This window comes from Conger conger, chromosome 16 (genome assembly GCF_963514075.1).
Source record: "Conger conger chromosome 16, fConCon1.1, whole genome shotgun sequence".
Taxonomy (NCBI): Eukaryota; Metazoa; Chordata; class Actinopteri; order Anguilliformes; family Congridae; genus Conger; species Conger conger.
In genome coordinates this window covers 4961359-4978150 of record NC_083775.1, presented here as the reverse complement: position 1 = coordinate 4978150, position 16792 = coordinate 4961359, and the positions used below count along the sequence as shown (strand labels likewise).

Here is a 16792-nt window from a genome sequence, read left to right as displayed (position 1 = left end):
GGCAACCCTCCGACTGCCAGACGACTGCTCTTACTGACTGCTCCATGGGAGCCATGGGAGGGGTCTAGCTGTAGCCCCGCCCACGAAGAACAGCTGGGATTGCTCCCACTTTGCAGAGACTATAAAAGCTTCCCTGGGACTCGATCAGCACACTGTTTAAAGAGCAACTGCGGCTCTGATCAATTACAGTGCGCCGTCTCGCCCCTAACTGGTGCTTAACATCTCGATCAAACGTTCATGAATAAACAATAAGCAGGTCTCTTGGAATCTTAATTCACACTTTTAATCGCGAACAGTGACGCAAAGTATATATTGGAGAACAGTTAGTGGACAACACTTATCTCGACATTTATTTGATTCTGAGGTACTTCTCACAGTCTTCTCACACAGAAGGGCATTTTCACAGTCAACCGCCATTCAGACCTCAGAGAGATAAACAGGCAGCAGTAGCAGGAGCAGTAAATGTGTTTTTACATCATCCGCTACGGAGAGCAGCCGCTGGCCAAGCCTGCCTCATAGAAGAAAGACATTTTTTAAAAATATATAAAAAACTTGCACTGATTGGTTGTTTTTCTTACTGCTATCAGTTAGCTCTAGCCAACCAGTAAGGAAATCGGAGCAATTCTGATAAGTTTAGGCTGTTAAGGGCGACACTAAGTAATCCGATGAAATGTTTTGCACTATTACCTTACCTAGTAACAAGCCAAAGATTATGAATCGGTACCTGGGTGGAAACCTAGAAGGGGGTGAAACATCAATCAATCAATTCAATCAATTTTTATTTGTATAGCGCTTTTTACAAAGGGCCTTTGTCACAAAGCAGCTTTACAGAGAAACCGGGCCCCAAGAGTACGCCTAGGGCAACAGTGGCAAGGAAAAACTCCCTGGAAACAGGAAGAAACCTTGAGCAGAACCTGACTCAGTAGGGGAACCCATCTGCCGCTGGTCGACACCGGTTTGTAGAAAGAATGTTTTTAAACATAAAACCATATTAAATGTCCAATTAAACATCCAAACAAATGTTTCCCAAAGGTTAGCTGCCTAATCTCCAAGCCTTTAATACGGGTAAGTGAAAATGCGTAGCTTGTTTGGTGTTTGGTTTTTAAAACCTTTCACACCAATGTTTAGACATTGATTCAACATTTGTGCTCTGAACATGAGACTGTTATCATAGGTTCTGACCATCAAATGTTTTTTGTATAAGATTTTCAAATATAAACCTGAGAATCATTAAAAAAAAAAAAGTATGATGTAAGAAGATGACTGGTTTATTTTCTCCTCACAATACCCACAGCACTGCCTTTAATACAGATTGTGTTACTGAAGAGGAATTTATAGCAGGGATACTCAAATTAATCTTTGAGACCAGTGTCCAATCAGGAGTGAACCTGGGACATGGGTGAGCTACATCTGGCCAATCGGTGGCATTGAGTGATCAACTAACTGCGGTACAAAAGGAAATGGGCAGCACGAATTGTAAATGTAAGTTAACAGGGCAGGCTGTGGCCTAGTAGCTGAGTGGCTAAGGACCTGGTAGGATGGTGGTCCAAGCCTCAGACTGGGCCTCCCAGTGTAGACTGGGCCCTTAACTCCACATTGCTCCAGGGCGGATTGGCCCCTGCTTAGTCTAATCAACTGTCAGTCGCTTTGGATAAAAGCGTCAGCTAAATACGTGCATGTAATGTAAAGTACTGCAGGCCTTGGGGACTCACTGAACAGACCCAGACTCAGCAACAGGGTGACGCACGGCAGCCATTTTGTGCCAGAACGCTCACCGAACATCTGTGTGGCACTCTCATAGGTTCTTAAGGTCGAACCCATACCCAGCAACGGGGTGACGCACGGCGGCCATTTTGTGCCAGAACGCTCACCGAACATCAGCCGAGGTAGAGAGCCGAGTGAGTTATTACGACAGTTTATCCCCACGGATGATTACACGGCCAGATTGGGAGAGCCAGGTTTTGAAATTTAGCCAGCCAACCTTCCACTCTTGGTGATAACTGCCACGGGGATCTTTTAATGACGGCGTTTAACGGTGTAATTTTAACAGCCCGTCCAGCGGGGTTGTGTTTGTTTAACATTTTTTTGGGGCGTTTTTTTCTCTCTCTGTAATGAAATGGCACGGAGCTCGTTCGGTGCAGCAGGTGTGCGAGACGCACATCTGTAGCGGTCGCTCCTCCAGCTGCTGGGTTCTCGTCGAACTCCGTCTCCCTGGATACGGGAGCCTGCCAGATCATTAATACTGAGAAATTAATTCCCCCCCCAAAAAAACCAGCGAGTGAGTGATCGTCCTGGCAAAATTAGTGATCGCCTCTCAAGTCTAAATTAACTTGGCGTTCTGATGAAGCTGTTTGGTCACACATTACTTCACTATGCAGTTATAAATACTTAATACATTATTAATAAGCACATCATAGATCACCAAATAATACAAAATACATTTGTTTTCCTCCATTTGTAGTACCGTAGAACTAAGTTATCTATAAGATCAACTGTTAGGCGTTTTGGGAGGGAGGAACTGGTCACCCATTAAACAGGTAAGAGTAGTTTAGGCAACTTCTAATTTAATTTACATTTAATTTGTTATTTAGCTGATGCTTTTATCCAAAGTGACTTACAGTTGATTAGTCTAAGCAGGGGGCAATCCCCCTGTGCGGATCTTATCGTGGCTACACTGGGGCTTGAACCCCCAACCTTCCGGGTCCCATTCATGTATATATATATGTTATTAATTAATTCCACAGTGTACAAGCCTCCTTATCTCAACAATAACAACAATTCTGTGGCTGGGAATTATAATGAAGACCTAAATCTCTTTTATTCCCAAAACAAAACCTTTTTTTGCACAAGATAAAGACAGTAGCGTCTTTACCCAGGAGGCTCGAGCAAACGTGTTCGTCATATCCTCAACCTGAGGAAGAGGAGGATAGAACCCCCCTTCCTCCAGACGAAGGGTTCCCCTTAGCCTGGGGCTTCGATCACTGTCTCCCCTCAGCTCAGAACCCAACTCCAGGGAGCAGCCTGCACTGGGACCCGGAAGGTTGTTGTTTCAAACCCCGGTGTAGCCACAATAAGATCCACACAGCCGTTGGGCCCTTGAGCAAGGCCCTTAACCCCACATTGCTCCAGGGGGATTGCTCCTGATGAGTCTAATCAACTTTCGCTTTGGATAAAAGCGTCAGCTAAATAACAAATTATTATTCTTATTATTATTATGGCTGAATTTCCAGTTTGAATTTCCAGCTGCACCTCAGGCATGGTGTTGTTCAGTTGCTGTTATTAGTCTCGTTAATGGGCGGGTTTACCACTGTGGATTACATGGCTAACTCCAGGCTTACAGTAAAATGGTCTCACATCATGCTATGCTAGGTTTTAGCAAACACAGCTGCTAGCTTTCGACCAATGAAATGACCGTATCTCACCGAAAAAAGAGACATCTTTATTATCAATATGAATAACAATATAATAATTACAACAATCATAGTTCACTGTAATAAATAGTACTGGAATGCATTCAAAGCATAGAGAAACGGAAAAAAAACAAAGGCAGTTCATTAAGAGAACAAGTTGACATCTTTCAGTGTGCATACATTTATTTGTATAATTTAATCTTTAAATAGAAAGAATTGCATAAACAGGTTAAGAAAAAAAGAAGAAAATGTTTTTTTTGTTTGGCAGAGAGCACAGCACGTATATATGTTTACATTGGAGGGGGGGGTAATAATTGAGTATTTTGGGCGAGATGGCAGAGGTATATATTTTGAAGCAAATTGACATGGAAAAATGAGGGCCCTCGGTATGTGGGTTGGTCTGCTTGCCTGTCAATCGATCGTTTGTGCTAAAGGGGGCGGGACTAGCAGTGACGGTGCTGAAACACGGTCCGGGGGCCACAAAGTGGTTTGTGGGGGGGGGGGGGGGCACAAATCAGGGTCGGTTGAGGTAAACACCCCATCAGCGTATCCTTGGCGACCAGTGACGCAGCCGTAAGCAAGTACTCCTGCAACCATGCAAAAAAATCACCCGCGCGGATTCATCACGCCTCCGTACTAAAATACGTTTATAAAATAAGTTATACTGTATATACTTTGACTGCGTGAAATCATACGGCTGTAGAAAAATAAAAACGCTTCGTGATGACGGGCGCTCTCGACCACCCAGCGGGGGGGGGAGGGCCATCCCTTGGCTCCGCCCCGCATGCCTGGCGGTGCTGTTGCCGTGGTGACGTGCCACATGCTCTCTGTCGGTCTGGATGGGAGGATTTCTCTCCTCCGTTTTTTTAAGATGCTGTTTTCAGTCTCATCCCTTTCTCCTTCGTTCTGTTCCCCCCCTCCCAAAGTCTTCTTCTTCTTCTTCTTCTTCTTGTGTGACGTCCATTGTTAGTCAGTACAGCGCTCCTTCTTTTATCTACTGGAGACAGAGAAAATGGCAGACGTTTGTAAAATGGCCGCCGGTTTGCGGGTTCATCAGGTGAATGGGAGGGAGTGAAAATGGATGGAGGAGAATGGAGATCGCTGCAGGAGACGTGACTCATGGCTGCAATGACAATGAATGATCAAACATTTCAATGGTTTTGTCAAAGTGACTTGTATAAGCCAATCAAAAACTTGGGATGCAAACCAAGCAGTGGACCAATTCGAGAGCAGTGTCAGAGAGAACAGTGGCCTTCTGGGATGCAAACCAGGCTGTGGACCAATCAGAGAGCAGTATCAGAGAGAACAGTGGCCCTCTGGGATGCAAACCAAGCTGTGGACCAATCAGAGAGCAGTGTCAGGGAGAACAGTGGCCTTCTGGGATGCAAACCAGGCTGTGAACCAATCAGAGAGCCTGAAACTGGACCTGCCAGTTTATCAACGCCCCCTCCAGACAAAACACAGGCTCTTTTCACAACACTAATCCCCCCCCTCCTCCTCTTCTCATCCTCCTCTCCCTCACTCCTACTCTCTCTCTCTCTCTCCAGTTCTTCCTCTCCCCCGCACGCTCGTATTGTCCACACTGAAAACAGGCCGACTGCGGTGTCCAGTGTGGGGGATTTAGCGCTCTTCCACACCGGAGACACTCTCCACGGCCCTAATCTGTACCCATCTCTGCCTCTGCATTTACTTATGTATTTATATATCTATCTATTTACTTGTGTATTTATATATCTATCTATTTATTTACTTGTGTATTTATATATCCATTTATTTAATTGTGTATTTATATATTTATCTATTTATTTACTTGTGTATTTATATATCTATCTATTTATTTACTTATGTATGTGAGCGATGTTCATAACCCAGTGGAACTCATTAGTCAATATATTCCACTGCAATGCAGTCACTGTAGGTTTGAGACAAAAATCTGAAGTTTTTTCAACTCAAACCCATAACTACGGCTTTGCTGTAACAATCAGAACAAGTGCAGGTCCCTACAAAATGTTGTGTTAAAAATATTCTGATAAAACTGAAAACACTGAGGATACTTTTTTCAAAATGAGGTACAACCTGAAAGGTACAAAACAAAGTTGAAGAGGTAAGAGCGGTCGCCTGGCAGTTGGAGGGTTGCCGGTTCCAACCCCCTCCCTGGCTGTATCGAAGTGTCCCTGAGCAAGACACCTAACCCCCAAAATGCTCTTGACGAGCTGGTTGGTGCCTTGCATGGCAGCCAATCGCTGTTGGTGTGTGACTGGGTGAATGAGAAGCATCAGTCGTACAGTGGATGAAGGTGCTATATAAATGCAGACCATTTAATATTATCATTTACCTAGAAAAACAATTAAATGACCAGTTATAACAGAGTTGTCTGTCTAAAAAAACCAAGATTACAGTGTGGAGGTTTTGGTTAATATCATGAAACCAAGAAAGCAGTGATATGTGCAGTACTATGATAGCTAATCTGTAAACACTGATGAAAGCGTTCTTTCATGTTTTGAAAGAATAACATTTCTAAAAAAGTATCTTACAGAGTTTATAGGGAATAACACATTCAGCCTTTTTTTTCTTCTTTTTTTTTTTAAAATAAAAGACTATCACAGAAAAATATCTCATAACAACAACAGCAGCAGCAACAAAAGACAAAACAATCCGGTGTGACTTTGTGCGGTGTCACGCGCCGTCCAACAGAACGCGCCGAGCTGCAAAAGAACATTGTGCGAGGGAGAGCGGAGTGGCCCGCCTCCATCCTGCGCTGGACCGGGGCCCAGAGCCTCATCTTCCAGCCGAACGCGCCTCCCGAGCCAACCGCTCTGGCCCCCGCTCAAAGCCCCCGCTCCAGCGCGCACGCGGAGGAGGGATAACGGCGTCGGAGATCCAAGATTAATTTAGACGCCCGAAATGCATTTTTTCCCCGCTCTTCATTTCCATCTCATCTCGTTTTATCATTACATTTCAATCGAGCGTACTCAAACAAAACGTGCCGTCGCAACAGCGATCCTCCAGCGGCAATTAGCGAATTAGGTCCTCGTTTGAACAGACAGCTGAATTGTTTGGCGTCCATTGTAGCGAGCGGCGGGGAGAGGGGAATCTGAAGCGATCAAAGTGTCACGGCTCGCGCATTTCAAACATCGGCTGAACTTTCCTCTTCCGGGACGTTTGCTACGTTGGCAGCAGAATTTGTCTTGTCACTCCAAGAACTGCAAGTAGAGCTGCGGCAGCCCTTTAAACGCGACCTGTGGGTTTGTGGCAAATAATATTGTCCCACACCTCGTGCTAATATAATATAATTTCATCCCGGCCAGGGAATTTAACCTGGTAGCCCTGGCAACAGGAAGTGTCCTTTTGGTGTTTTTTTTTTTTTGGTAACCCCCCCCCCCACATTACACGTACCCCCCAAACCCCGTTCAGCACACGCCCACAGTGTTTGGCCCGTTGTGTGATGGTTACCGATCGCTGGCTAGAGACGGAAGTGACGTGTTGCAGCGCACAGCCCCCGAGGCAGCCACCGCGAGAAGCTGTAATGTAACTCAGCAATTATTTCTGCAAATTATTTCATAATAAGCGGCGGAAAGGAGGTCATTTCTTATGCCACGGCACATTATTATTATGATTATTATGATTTTTCATGGCGGCGACGGCTTCCAGAGGTGCTGGTTAAAATAATCGACGATTCCCTGAGCAGTTATCCCCAAACTGTGCGTTACAGTAATTGAAGTGTCGTGTTAAAGCCTCATACGGCAGTGTGTTTTATGTGTGAAAACATTTCAGCGCTTTGAATTCAAGCCAAAAACACAATTGAACTGGTCAGGACGTATTTATTACAAGATGTGTTATTTTGTCCAAATGATTTGCTAAGACAACTAACTCATCTACTCTCCGGGTTTTCAACCATGCTATTGCAAGAAACGGAAGCAGAAATTAAAGACGTTATTATTTTAAAGTTAAACGGGGAGAGTGATTTCAGCTTCCAGTGCCATCGTTCATGCTGTTTATACTCACAGTGACATTACACTATTATACATTTGATTATATTTGTAAATGTAAAATATTTGTAAAGTAGCATCAGTTATCTCTCTCCATGAAAAAGGTTAAATTACTTGATTAAAGGCCTGTTTCATAATCACATAAAATTCGCAATAGCATAATGAGGAAACTCATTGATCTACATCAATGCTGTTTTTGCTTAATAAAAAAATATTGCAACTGTTTTAATATCTATATCTGTCAATAACAGAGACAGTTAACAAACATTTTTTATGCCAGCATCAGCAGCCTGTTAGCTAAATTAATTTAAAAAAAAAACCCAAATCAAAACAAATTATTGAAAGTAAATTGAACAGATGTTACTGAAAAATAAATAACTTGAAGGGGTTGCAAGCACTGATATCTGTGCACTTGTGCACTGGTATTCCGGCGTTGCCATGGTTGCAGTTAAATCACCCGTTTAAACACTATTTACCGAGGCCCATCTAAAGTGGTGACTCGGTGCCCCTCATGTAAATACTGTGTGATTACACACACGCCCAGCCCAGGCAGGGCGGAGGTGGAGGGATCTCTCACGCCGCGAGGTGAACAGGTGGATGATGTAATGCCACTGGAGCCGAACCTCTGCCCTGATATCACTCCCCGGAGACACAGCTTCTGAACAAACGCAGGCCCTGAAAGCCATCTTTAGAGGGTTTCGTCTCCTGGAATAATTTCTGTGTGTGTGTGTGTGTGTGTGTGTGTGTGTGCATTTGAGTGTGTGCATACTCGGGGTATTCTAGCTGCCAACCGTGGTATGCTAGTTTTAGTTGATGTATTCTTCAAGGGTTCCAACTCTATCTGTACGGTCACGCTAGGACTCGGAACCGTGCTGTCCTCTAGGGTCCTCTTCACACTTGTTCCTGTGTTTGATCTGCATTTCATTGTACGACGCTCTGGATAAGAGCGTCTGCTAAATGCCTTGTAATGTAATGTAATGTAATGAAATGTAATGTGTGTATATGTGTGTAGGTACCCTGACCCCCTACAGAGGTAAGACCCTAACACAATACAGAGATCCCTCAGTGGTAAGGGTGTCATGTTTTGCTTTAACGCAGGTCACAAAGTCTCCAGGGGTCTGATCACGGATCCACACCGGAGATTAGGAGAACTGTAGCTGGAACTGATATCCATGGCTAATCCCCCACCTACACCTGCTAGCTGATTTTACACTGCCCACCCCACACACAAACACAAACTTGCAGTGTGACTATGAGGGTGTGTGTATATGTGTTTGTGACTGTATGAGTGTGTGACACGATACGTGTGTATCAGTGTGTGTGACTGTATGTCACACACACTGATACATGCGTGTGTGTGCGTGCATGTAGCCCCGTGTGACTATGACTGCGTGTGTATGTGTGTGTGTGACTGTATGTGTGTGTGCATGCATGTGCGTGACTGTATAAGTCTGTATGACTGTGTCTATGTGCACGCACATATGTGTGAATGTACTGTATAAGTGTGTGTGCGTGTGTGTGAGTGTGCATGAGGGGTTCTTTGCAAAGCTAAGAAGTGGCAGTGGACTTGGTTGCAGCAGCAGACAAACCGATAATCTTCACTACATTCTGACACCAGACCTGCTTCTCTCTGTTAGCCACGTTCTCTGAAGTCATCATAAAAGTAGGACTCATTCATTATACATATGTTTTTGCAGAACTAACAGAGACACAGCGCATACGTACAGTACAGTTTGTCTGAGTCTTTCAGTACAGGAACTGATGGGATCTATTCTCTCTATTCTGTATGGAAAGTCAGATTTCTCCTACGTCACGGATGGCATGAGAGGATCACCTCTCTTCAGCTCTGGGTCAAGGTGCTCCACCCTGCTGGCAACACCTAACATCTACTCTATCTTGTCTTTGGTAAATGAGGGTGTCAAAAAAAAACAAAACACATTTCCCTAAAATCGTGCTGATGTTTAGCCAGCCCCCAATCACGAAAGTCTAAATCTTCAAAGACTAAACTGGCTTTTAAGACTCCCTCCGGCTGATATCAAACTTTCATGAACACGAGCATTTGCAATTTAAGTGCACTGGAAATCTGCAAAAGAGAATTTCAGGCAATCTCTGTGGACCTAATTATCGAACAGCTTCCTGAGAGAGAGGGAGAGGGGGAGAGAGAGAGGGAGAGAGAGAAACAGAGTGAAAGAGGAAAGAGAGACAGAGAGAAATAGAGAGTGAGTGAGAGAGAGGAAAGAGAAAATACAAACCATTCATCTAATTTGACTAAAGTAATTAAGTAAAAGAAGGTTTTCTTTGTTCTGAATGACTTTCTGTGAGCAGTTTGTTTGCCAGCAGTTCACATCCGTCCCTGATGGAACGGAAGAGAAAACATTTGGATTTCCGTGAAGGGGATAGTGTGGAGAAAGAAAAGAGAATTTGGGAATTTGAGGAATCAAAAAAACTACAGCAATCCAGTTCTCAAAATGAAAATGTCTAATTTTAACTAATGAAAGCTTTTAGCTAGCAACTGCACTGGGATATAGTACCATTTTATAAATCGCATGTGCTTTGGCTTGGCTAAATGGAAACTTTTGACTGCCATGGACTTTCAAACCTTTTTAAAACTACAGTGGAATGCTGCTTCACGACTTCAGCTGTTTCCCACACCCCTTCAGAAATATTATTCTTTTTTTATAAAACAGAAATTCTCCTTTTTTGTTACTGAACTTCTTCCATGTTTGATGTTTATTGCAAAACTAGCTAAAAATAAACATTTTAAACATCTCAGTGTAAAATTAGAAATTTGCACACACACACACACACACACACACACACACAGACAACAACTAAAAGTTCTGGGAGCTTGCAGTGAAATATCTCGACGGGTGAAAAGGTAACGTGCGCATAAATGGTCTTCTCAGTATTGGCTCATCAGCGCGCTTCATAAAACCCCCTGTAGGGGGCAGTAAAGATATACTGTAACATTTCTGAGCAGTCTTGGTATAGTGGCCTAATCTTATGGAGGATGGTGAAGATGTCGGTTCTGGTTAGATGTGGCCGTTTTCTGATTCTGGATATAGCCGGGCTAGGTCACATGGCAGAACTGAAGTATGGGTAGACATGGATGGACTTGGTTATGGTTGGATATGGTGAGAATCAGTGGTTGATGAGACCAGCAGTTAGTGTTTGTTTAAGGCTGAGCTTGGTCATGTATGGATGAACATGGATGAACATGGCTGAACTGAGTTATGGCTATATGTGGATGGACGTGGTTAGAGTTGGTTATGGTGAGACCAGCAGTGGTTGCGGGTTTAAGGTTGAGCGCGGTCATGTATGGATGAACATGGATGAACATGGCAGAACTGAGTTATGGGTAGATATGGGTGGACTTGGCTATGGTTGGATATGGTGAGAGTTGGCGTGGTGAGACCAGCAGTGGTTGCGGGTTTAAGGTTGAGCGCGGTCATGGACGGAGATAGCGGAAAAGGGCACTCACCAGGGTGCCCACACTGTATGTAGGGGAGGGGCTGATGGCGTGGTGGTAGGGCTCTGTCGCTGCATAGAGTCTGCCATAGCTAAGATCAGCCGGGAGAAACATAGCTTTAGACATTCAGCAGATCTAGCCTGCATACGTAATGGTTTAGGCTGCTCAACCCTGTTCCTGGAGATCTACCAACCCAGTAGGTTTTCACTCCAACCCTAACAAAGCACACCGCATTCAACAGCTAGAGCAGGGCTGCCCAACCCTGTTCCTGGAGATCTACCATCCTGCTCTAGATGTTGAGGTGTGCTTTGTTAGGGTTGGAGTGAAAACCTACAGGATGGTAGATCTCCAGGAACAGGGTTGGGCAGCCCTGCTCTAGATGTTGAGGTGTGCTTTGTTAGGGTTGGAGTGAAAACCTGCAGGATGGTAGATCTCCAGGAACAGGGATGGACAGCCTTGGCTCAGGCAATAAGCAGAATTGATGCCAATTCATTCGTAACTGAATATGAATTGCATTCATACTATTATATGCAGCTGATAATAGTCATCACGCAAGTCATCCATACATAATTACTAGCAATAAATATACATTTAATTAATCAATACATACTATAAATTAACACACACCTATTACTCATTTTGTGAGTTCCCTTGAAGGATTTCGATATTTATTTTTCAATCTCAGCTACGCCCTTAATAACACCAGCCTACTGTAAACTGATTGGCAGAGATTTTTAACCAGTCAGATCTGTGCCCAGAGAACATGACATTCCTTCACCTCACTGATCTAGTGACAGTCCAATAACCGAGAATCAGACAGCGTGATAGTTCTGTTTTTAATCACAGCTGACTGGATTACAGTGTTCGTTGGGTTCTACTGGGTCAGGCCTTCTTCTGTTTTATAGAGACAGTCATCAATATGAGCTGAAGTTGGACTCAGTTTATCAGGGTACTGTAATGCTCCTCCTGTACACCAGGGGGCAGTGCTCTCACCTGTCGCTGTAGGTGGCTGCTGTAGCAGGCTGGGCATATCTGTATGCATATCCACCCTGGGAAAGACACACAAACACACATACACATTCATTTAAACGGAAACTGCGTTGATATAGCGCCTTTATACGAAGCGCGACACAATTGATGCTCCGCATTCACCCATTCATACACACACTCACACCACAACAGCGATTGGCTGTCATGCAAGGCCCCAACCAGCTCATCAGGAGCATTTGGGGGTGAGGTGTCTCGCTCAGGGACACTTCGACACACCCAGGGCGGGGGATCGAACTTGTAACCCTCCGACAGTCAGATGACTGCTCTTACGTCCTGAGCCAATGAGACGCCTGCTCTTATGTCCTGAGCCAATGAGACGAATGGTCTTACGTCCAGAGCCAATGAGACGCCTGCTCTTACGTCCTGAGCCAATGAGACAACTGCGCTTACGTCCTGAGCCAATGAGATGCCTGGTCTTACATCCTGAGCCAATGAAACGCCTGGTCTTACATCCTGAGCCAATGAAACGCCTGCTCTTACATCCTGAGCCAATGAAACGCCTGCTCTTACATCCTGAGCCAATGAAACGCCTGCTCTTACATCCTGAGCCAATGAAATGCCTGCCCTTACATCCTGAGCCAGGTACAGCACAGCAGATCCTGTTCCTCACTCGCTCACAGTCACACTGTACACCAGGGATCATCAACTCTGGCCCTCCAATCCAAATTCAGCCCTTCTTATCTCCCGGGCAAATTAACTGAAGAAAATAGTGCTCGCACCTGACCCCCAGGAAAAGGGAGGGTGGAAGACCAGCAATTCTCTGCCCTCATGGACCGTGATTGGATAATGCAGGTCTAGTGCCAGATTTCAGATCTGACGATCCGAGGACAACACGCCTTCTTCAAGCCGTCTCGTCTTCATGCTCGTGACCGGGACTCCGAGGCGCCCGGGGCGCTTTATCGTGCGGCGATCTAGTAACCCTGCCAAGACCCTCCCTCTGGAGCAGCGATTAAGCCGCTCCAGGAGAGCCGGTCAAATGAAATCGAATCAAACCCCGGTCCTCGGTGTGCAACTGCAACGAAATGCAACCGCAAGTCCGCTGCATCTCAGCCTGCTGTGCCGCCACGGCTCCCCAGAACTCGCTGTTTCTGCAGTTCGAATATCTTTTTTCTCATAATTTTAATGTACATTTTTAATATTCTGTCTTCCGATGACTAATATTTTTAGTGTCTCTCTTCGTTCTTCGAGGTCTTCGTACAAGCCCCTTTGGGCTTTTCACCTCTCCTGCACACTTCTTCCGTTCTTTGCTTAACTTGCTTTGGTTGTGCAAATGAATAGCTAAAAATGAAAAAAGGAAAACATTTTCGAACATTGTTGTCCATCTACCTCTCCAAAAACACCTCTCTGACAGCATGTTATCGTCAACCCACAGGGACCAGGGGCCGAGACGGCACACAGGAGCGAACGCTCCGACACTCCAAACACTCCCATCGCACGGCGCTAATTGGCAGAATCTTTGGAAGGTTAGGTTAGGCCAAAGGGTCGCGTGCACTGAATGCATGTTTTTTTGTAAAAAAAAAAAACAACTTCTAAATGAGAGCGGATATTTCATTCATTTATAGATTTCCTTCAAGTCTGCACCAAGGTCAGAATCCAGAGAGATTTTTAAATTTGTGCGTGGGGGGTTTCACGGCTTCACTCCGGGTAATAGAGTGAAAACGCAGGATGTGCTTACGGAAAGGGTGCGCTCAATACATATGTATAAATTTGACCTTTCGTAATGTTTCGCTCAGAAGCAATCACACATTTTTAATGGCGAGGTGCTTTAAAGGTTCCAGGGCTCTGCTGGTGTGATGAGCTCACATTCTCTCCCAAAGGCCAGGTCGGCTGCGACGCTTTTATTTAGACATTTTTAATCGCGCCGTTCAGAACGGAAATTACTGCGACGCGTCCTCATGTTTATTCAACAGCCCAGATCACTTCCGGGGTCATCAGGGGCCACAGGTTAGCACGAGGGAACTGATGTTCAAATGTGGCCCCTTATGTACAGGCCAAAGAAACCCATGACATTAATGCACATTGCATGTTATTTATTTGAGGCTTTTATCAAAAGTGACTTACAGTTGATTAAACTAAGCAGGGGACCCCAAACACCAAGGAGCAATGTGGGGTTAAGGGCCTTGCTCAAGGGCCCAACGGCTGAGCGGATCTCATTGTGGCTACACATGGATTGAGGCACTAAGGTACAGGCTGGCCACATAGAACAACTGGCTGTTTAGAAAAATACCAGCCACTTATATCTACCTCCCCCCCACCCCACCCCTGGATTTTATCCTGTTTTACCAACAAAAACCTCTAAAAACAAAACAATGGTACTCACATAAATTTCTGCTCCATAGAAGCCGTCCTGGTACAGCACTCTGAAACAGACAGCAGACCGGATTCATGAGCTCAGCCCAGCCCCTCTCCACTGCATGTAGACCCACACAGAGCGCATGTAGACCCACAGAGCGCATGTAGACCCGCACAGAGCGCATGTAGACCCGTACAGAGCGCATGTAGACCCACACAGAGCGCGTGTAGACCCGTACAGAGCGCATGTAGACCCACACAGAGCGCGTGTAGACCCACAGAGCGCGTGTAGACCCACAGAGCGCATGTAGACCCACACAGAGCGCGTGTAGACCCACACAGAGCACATGTAGACCCACACAGAGCACATGTAGACCCACAGAGCGCATGTAGACCCGTACAGAGCGCGTGTAGACCCACAGAGCGCATGTAGACCCGTACAGAGCGCGTGTAGACCCACAGAGCGCATGTAGACCCGTACAGAGCGCGTGTAGACCCGTACAGAGCGCATGTAGACCCACACAGAGCGCGTGTAGACCCGTACAGAGCGCGTGTAGACCCACACAGAGTGCATGTAGACCCCCACAGAGCGCGTGTAGACCCACACAGAGCGCATGTAGACCCACACAGAGCGCGTGTAGACCCACAGAGCGCATGTAGACCCACACAGAGCGCGTGTAGACCCACAGAGCGCATGTAGACCCGTACAGAGCGCATGTAGACCCGTACAGAGCGCATGTAGACCCACAGAGCGCGGGTAGACCCATACAGAGCGCATGTAGACCCACACAGAGCGCGTGTAGACCTGTACAGAGCGCATATAGACCCCCACAGAGCGCGTGTAGACCTGTACAGAGTGCATGTAGACCCACAGAGCGCATGTAGACCCACACAGAGTGCATGTAGACCCCCACAGAGCGCGTGTAGACCCACACAGAGCGCATGTAGACCCACACAGAGCGCGTGTAGACCCACAGAGCGCATGTAGACCCACACAGAGCGCATGTAGACCCACACAGAGCGCGTGTAGACCCACACAGAGCACATGTAGACCCACACAGAGCGCATGTAGACCCACACAGAGCGCGTGTAGACCCACACAGAGCGCGTGTAGACCCACAGAGTGCATGTAGACCCGCACAGAGCGCATGTAGACCCACACAGAGCGCATGTAGACCCATACAGAGCGCATGTAGACCCATACAGAGCGCATGTAGACCCGTACAGAGCGCATGTAGCGCAGCCCTGATCTATCACGCCGGCCTGCCTTAAATCAGACTTTACTGATGGGCCAGTCACGGGCGGAGGTGGGGAAGAATGACGCGGGCATAACTCAGCTGAGTACACTGCAGGCTGAGGTCATAACAACCGCGCCGCGGCAAAAATGAAGAATGCCACATTAAGGAGAAAAATAGAGTGATTTTACCATCACAGGGTAATTTACAGCAAGGGGGCAAAAAGCCAGAAATTGTCTCTGCAATTGCTGCAAGTCTGTCATGGGCAATGGGCGGGGGACAGGGGTGGGGGGTAGTCAAGGAGAGGTAGCAAAAGAATATGTCAGGTGATCATAAAATATACATTACCCAGAGGGCCTAGGGGTGAGAGGAGCCAGTGGACCACAGTTTCTTGGACCTCTGCCCTCATTCCATCCTTCAGTTTTGCTCTGGCTGTGACATCACAATGCATGGGTGGCTGTGACATCACATTGCATGAATGTCTGTGACATCACAGTGCACAGGTGGCTGTGACATCACATTGCAACGGGGCCTGTGACATCACATTGCATGGGCGGCAGTGACATCACAATGCATGGGTGGCTGTGACATCACAAGGCATGGGTGGCTGTGACATCACAATGCATGGGTGGCTGGGACATTGGTTTCAGAAAGCTTGAAGCATGACCCTACCGTTTTTTAGTGTTGTGGTGTGTCCATGCTTTTCTGCTCATGTGTACAGAATATCAGCGTAGTGTGTACACGTGTGTATATACATACTGTAAATGTGTATTGAGTATGTGTGTATGAATGTACACACACTCACGTGTGTATATGTCTTTGCACAGGAGTGCTTATATGTATGGTACTTTTGTGTCTTTATGTGAGCAGGTAGACACGGGTGTGTGTGGGTGCCTGTGTGTGTGAGTGTGAGTGTGAGTGTGTGTGTCTGTGTGTGTTTGTTTGTGTGAGTGAGTATGTGTGTGAGTGTGTGTGTGTGTGTGTTTATGTGAGTGAATGTGTGTGTGTGTGTGTTTATGTGAGTGAGTGTGTGCGTGTGCATGTGCGTGTGCGTGTGCGTGTGAGTGTGTATGTGAGTGTGAGTGAGTGTGTGTGTGTGTATGTGTGTGTGTTTGTGAGAGTGTGTGTGAGTGTGTGTGTGTGTGTGTGTGTTTGTGTGAGTGTGTGTGAGTGTGTGAGTGTGTGTGTGTGTGTGTATGTGTGTGTGTTTGTGTGAGTGTGTGTGAGTGTGTGTGTGTGTGTGTGTGAGTGTGTGTTTGTGTGAGTGTGTGTGAGTGTGTGTGAGTGTGTGAGGCTCAGCTGGGGGTGTGACAGAGCTCATTGTCACAGTGCCAGCAAGGTGACTGA

General features: G+C 46.1%; 1 protein-coding gene across 4 annotated transcripts in view; it reads right to left on the bottom strand.

Moving 5' to 3' along the window:
* Positions 1 to 3418: 3418 nt before the first annotated feature.
* Positions 3419 to 16792, bottom strand: part of LOC133114654 (RNA binding protein fox-1 homolog 3-like) — a 26871-nt gene continuing 13497 nt past the window's right edge. For 2 of the 4 annotated variants that reach the window (XM_061224210.1, XM_061224213.1), the window contains 4 exons: positions 14239 to 14278; positions 11862 to 11917; positions 10881 to 10959; positions 3419 to 4404 (listed from right to left, as the gene is read on the bottom strand). In XM_061224210.1, coding sequence (XP_061080194.1) covers positions 4381 to 4404; positions 10881 to 10959; positions 11862 to 11917; positions 14239 to 14278 — 199 coding nt within the window. In that variant the 3' untranslated portion in view covers positions 3419 to 4380. Of the gene's footprint in view, positions 4408 to 10880; positions 10960 to 11861; positions 11918 to 14238; positions 14279 to 16792 lie in introns of all 4 variants that reach the window. The other 2 variants (XM_061224212.1, XM_061224211.1) reach the window with 2 other exon arrangements.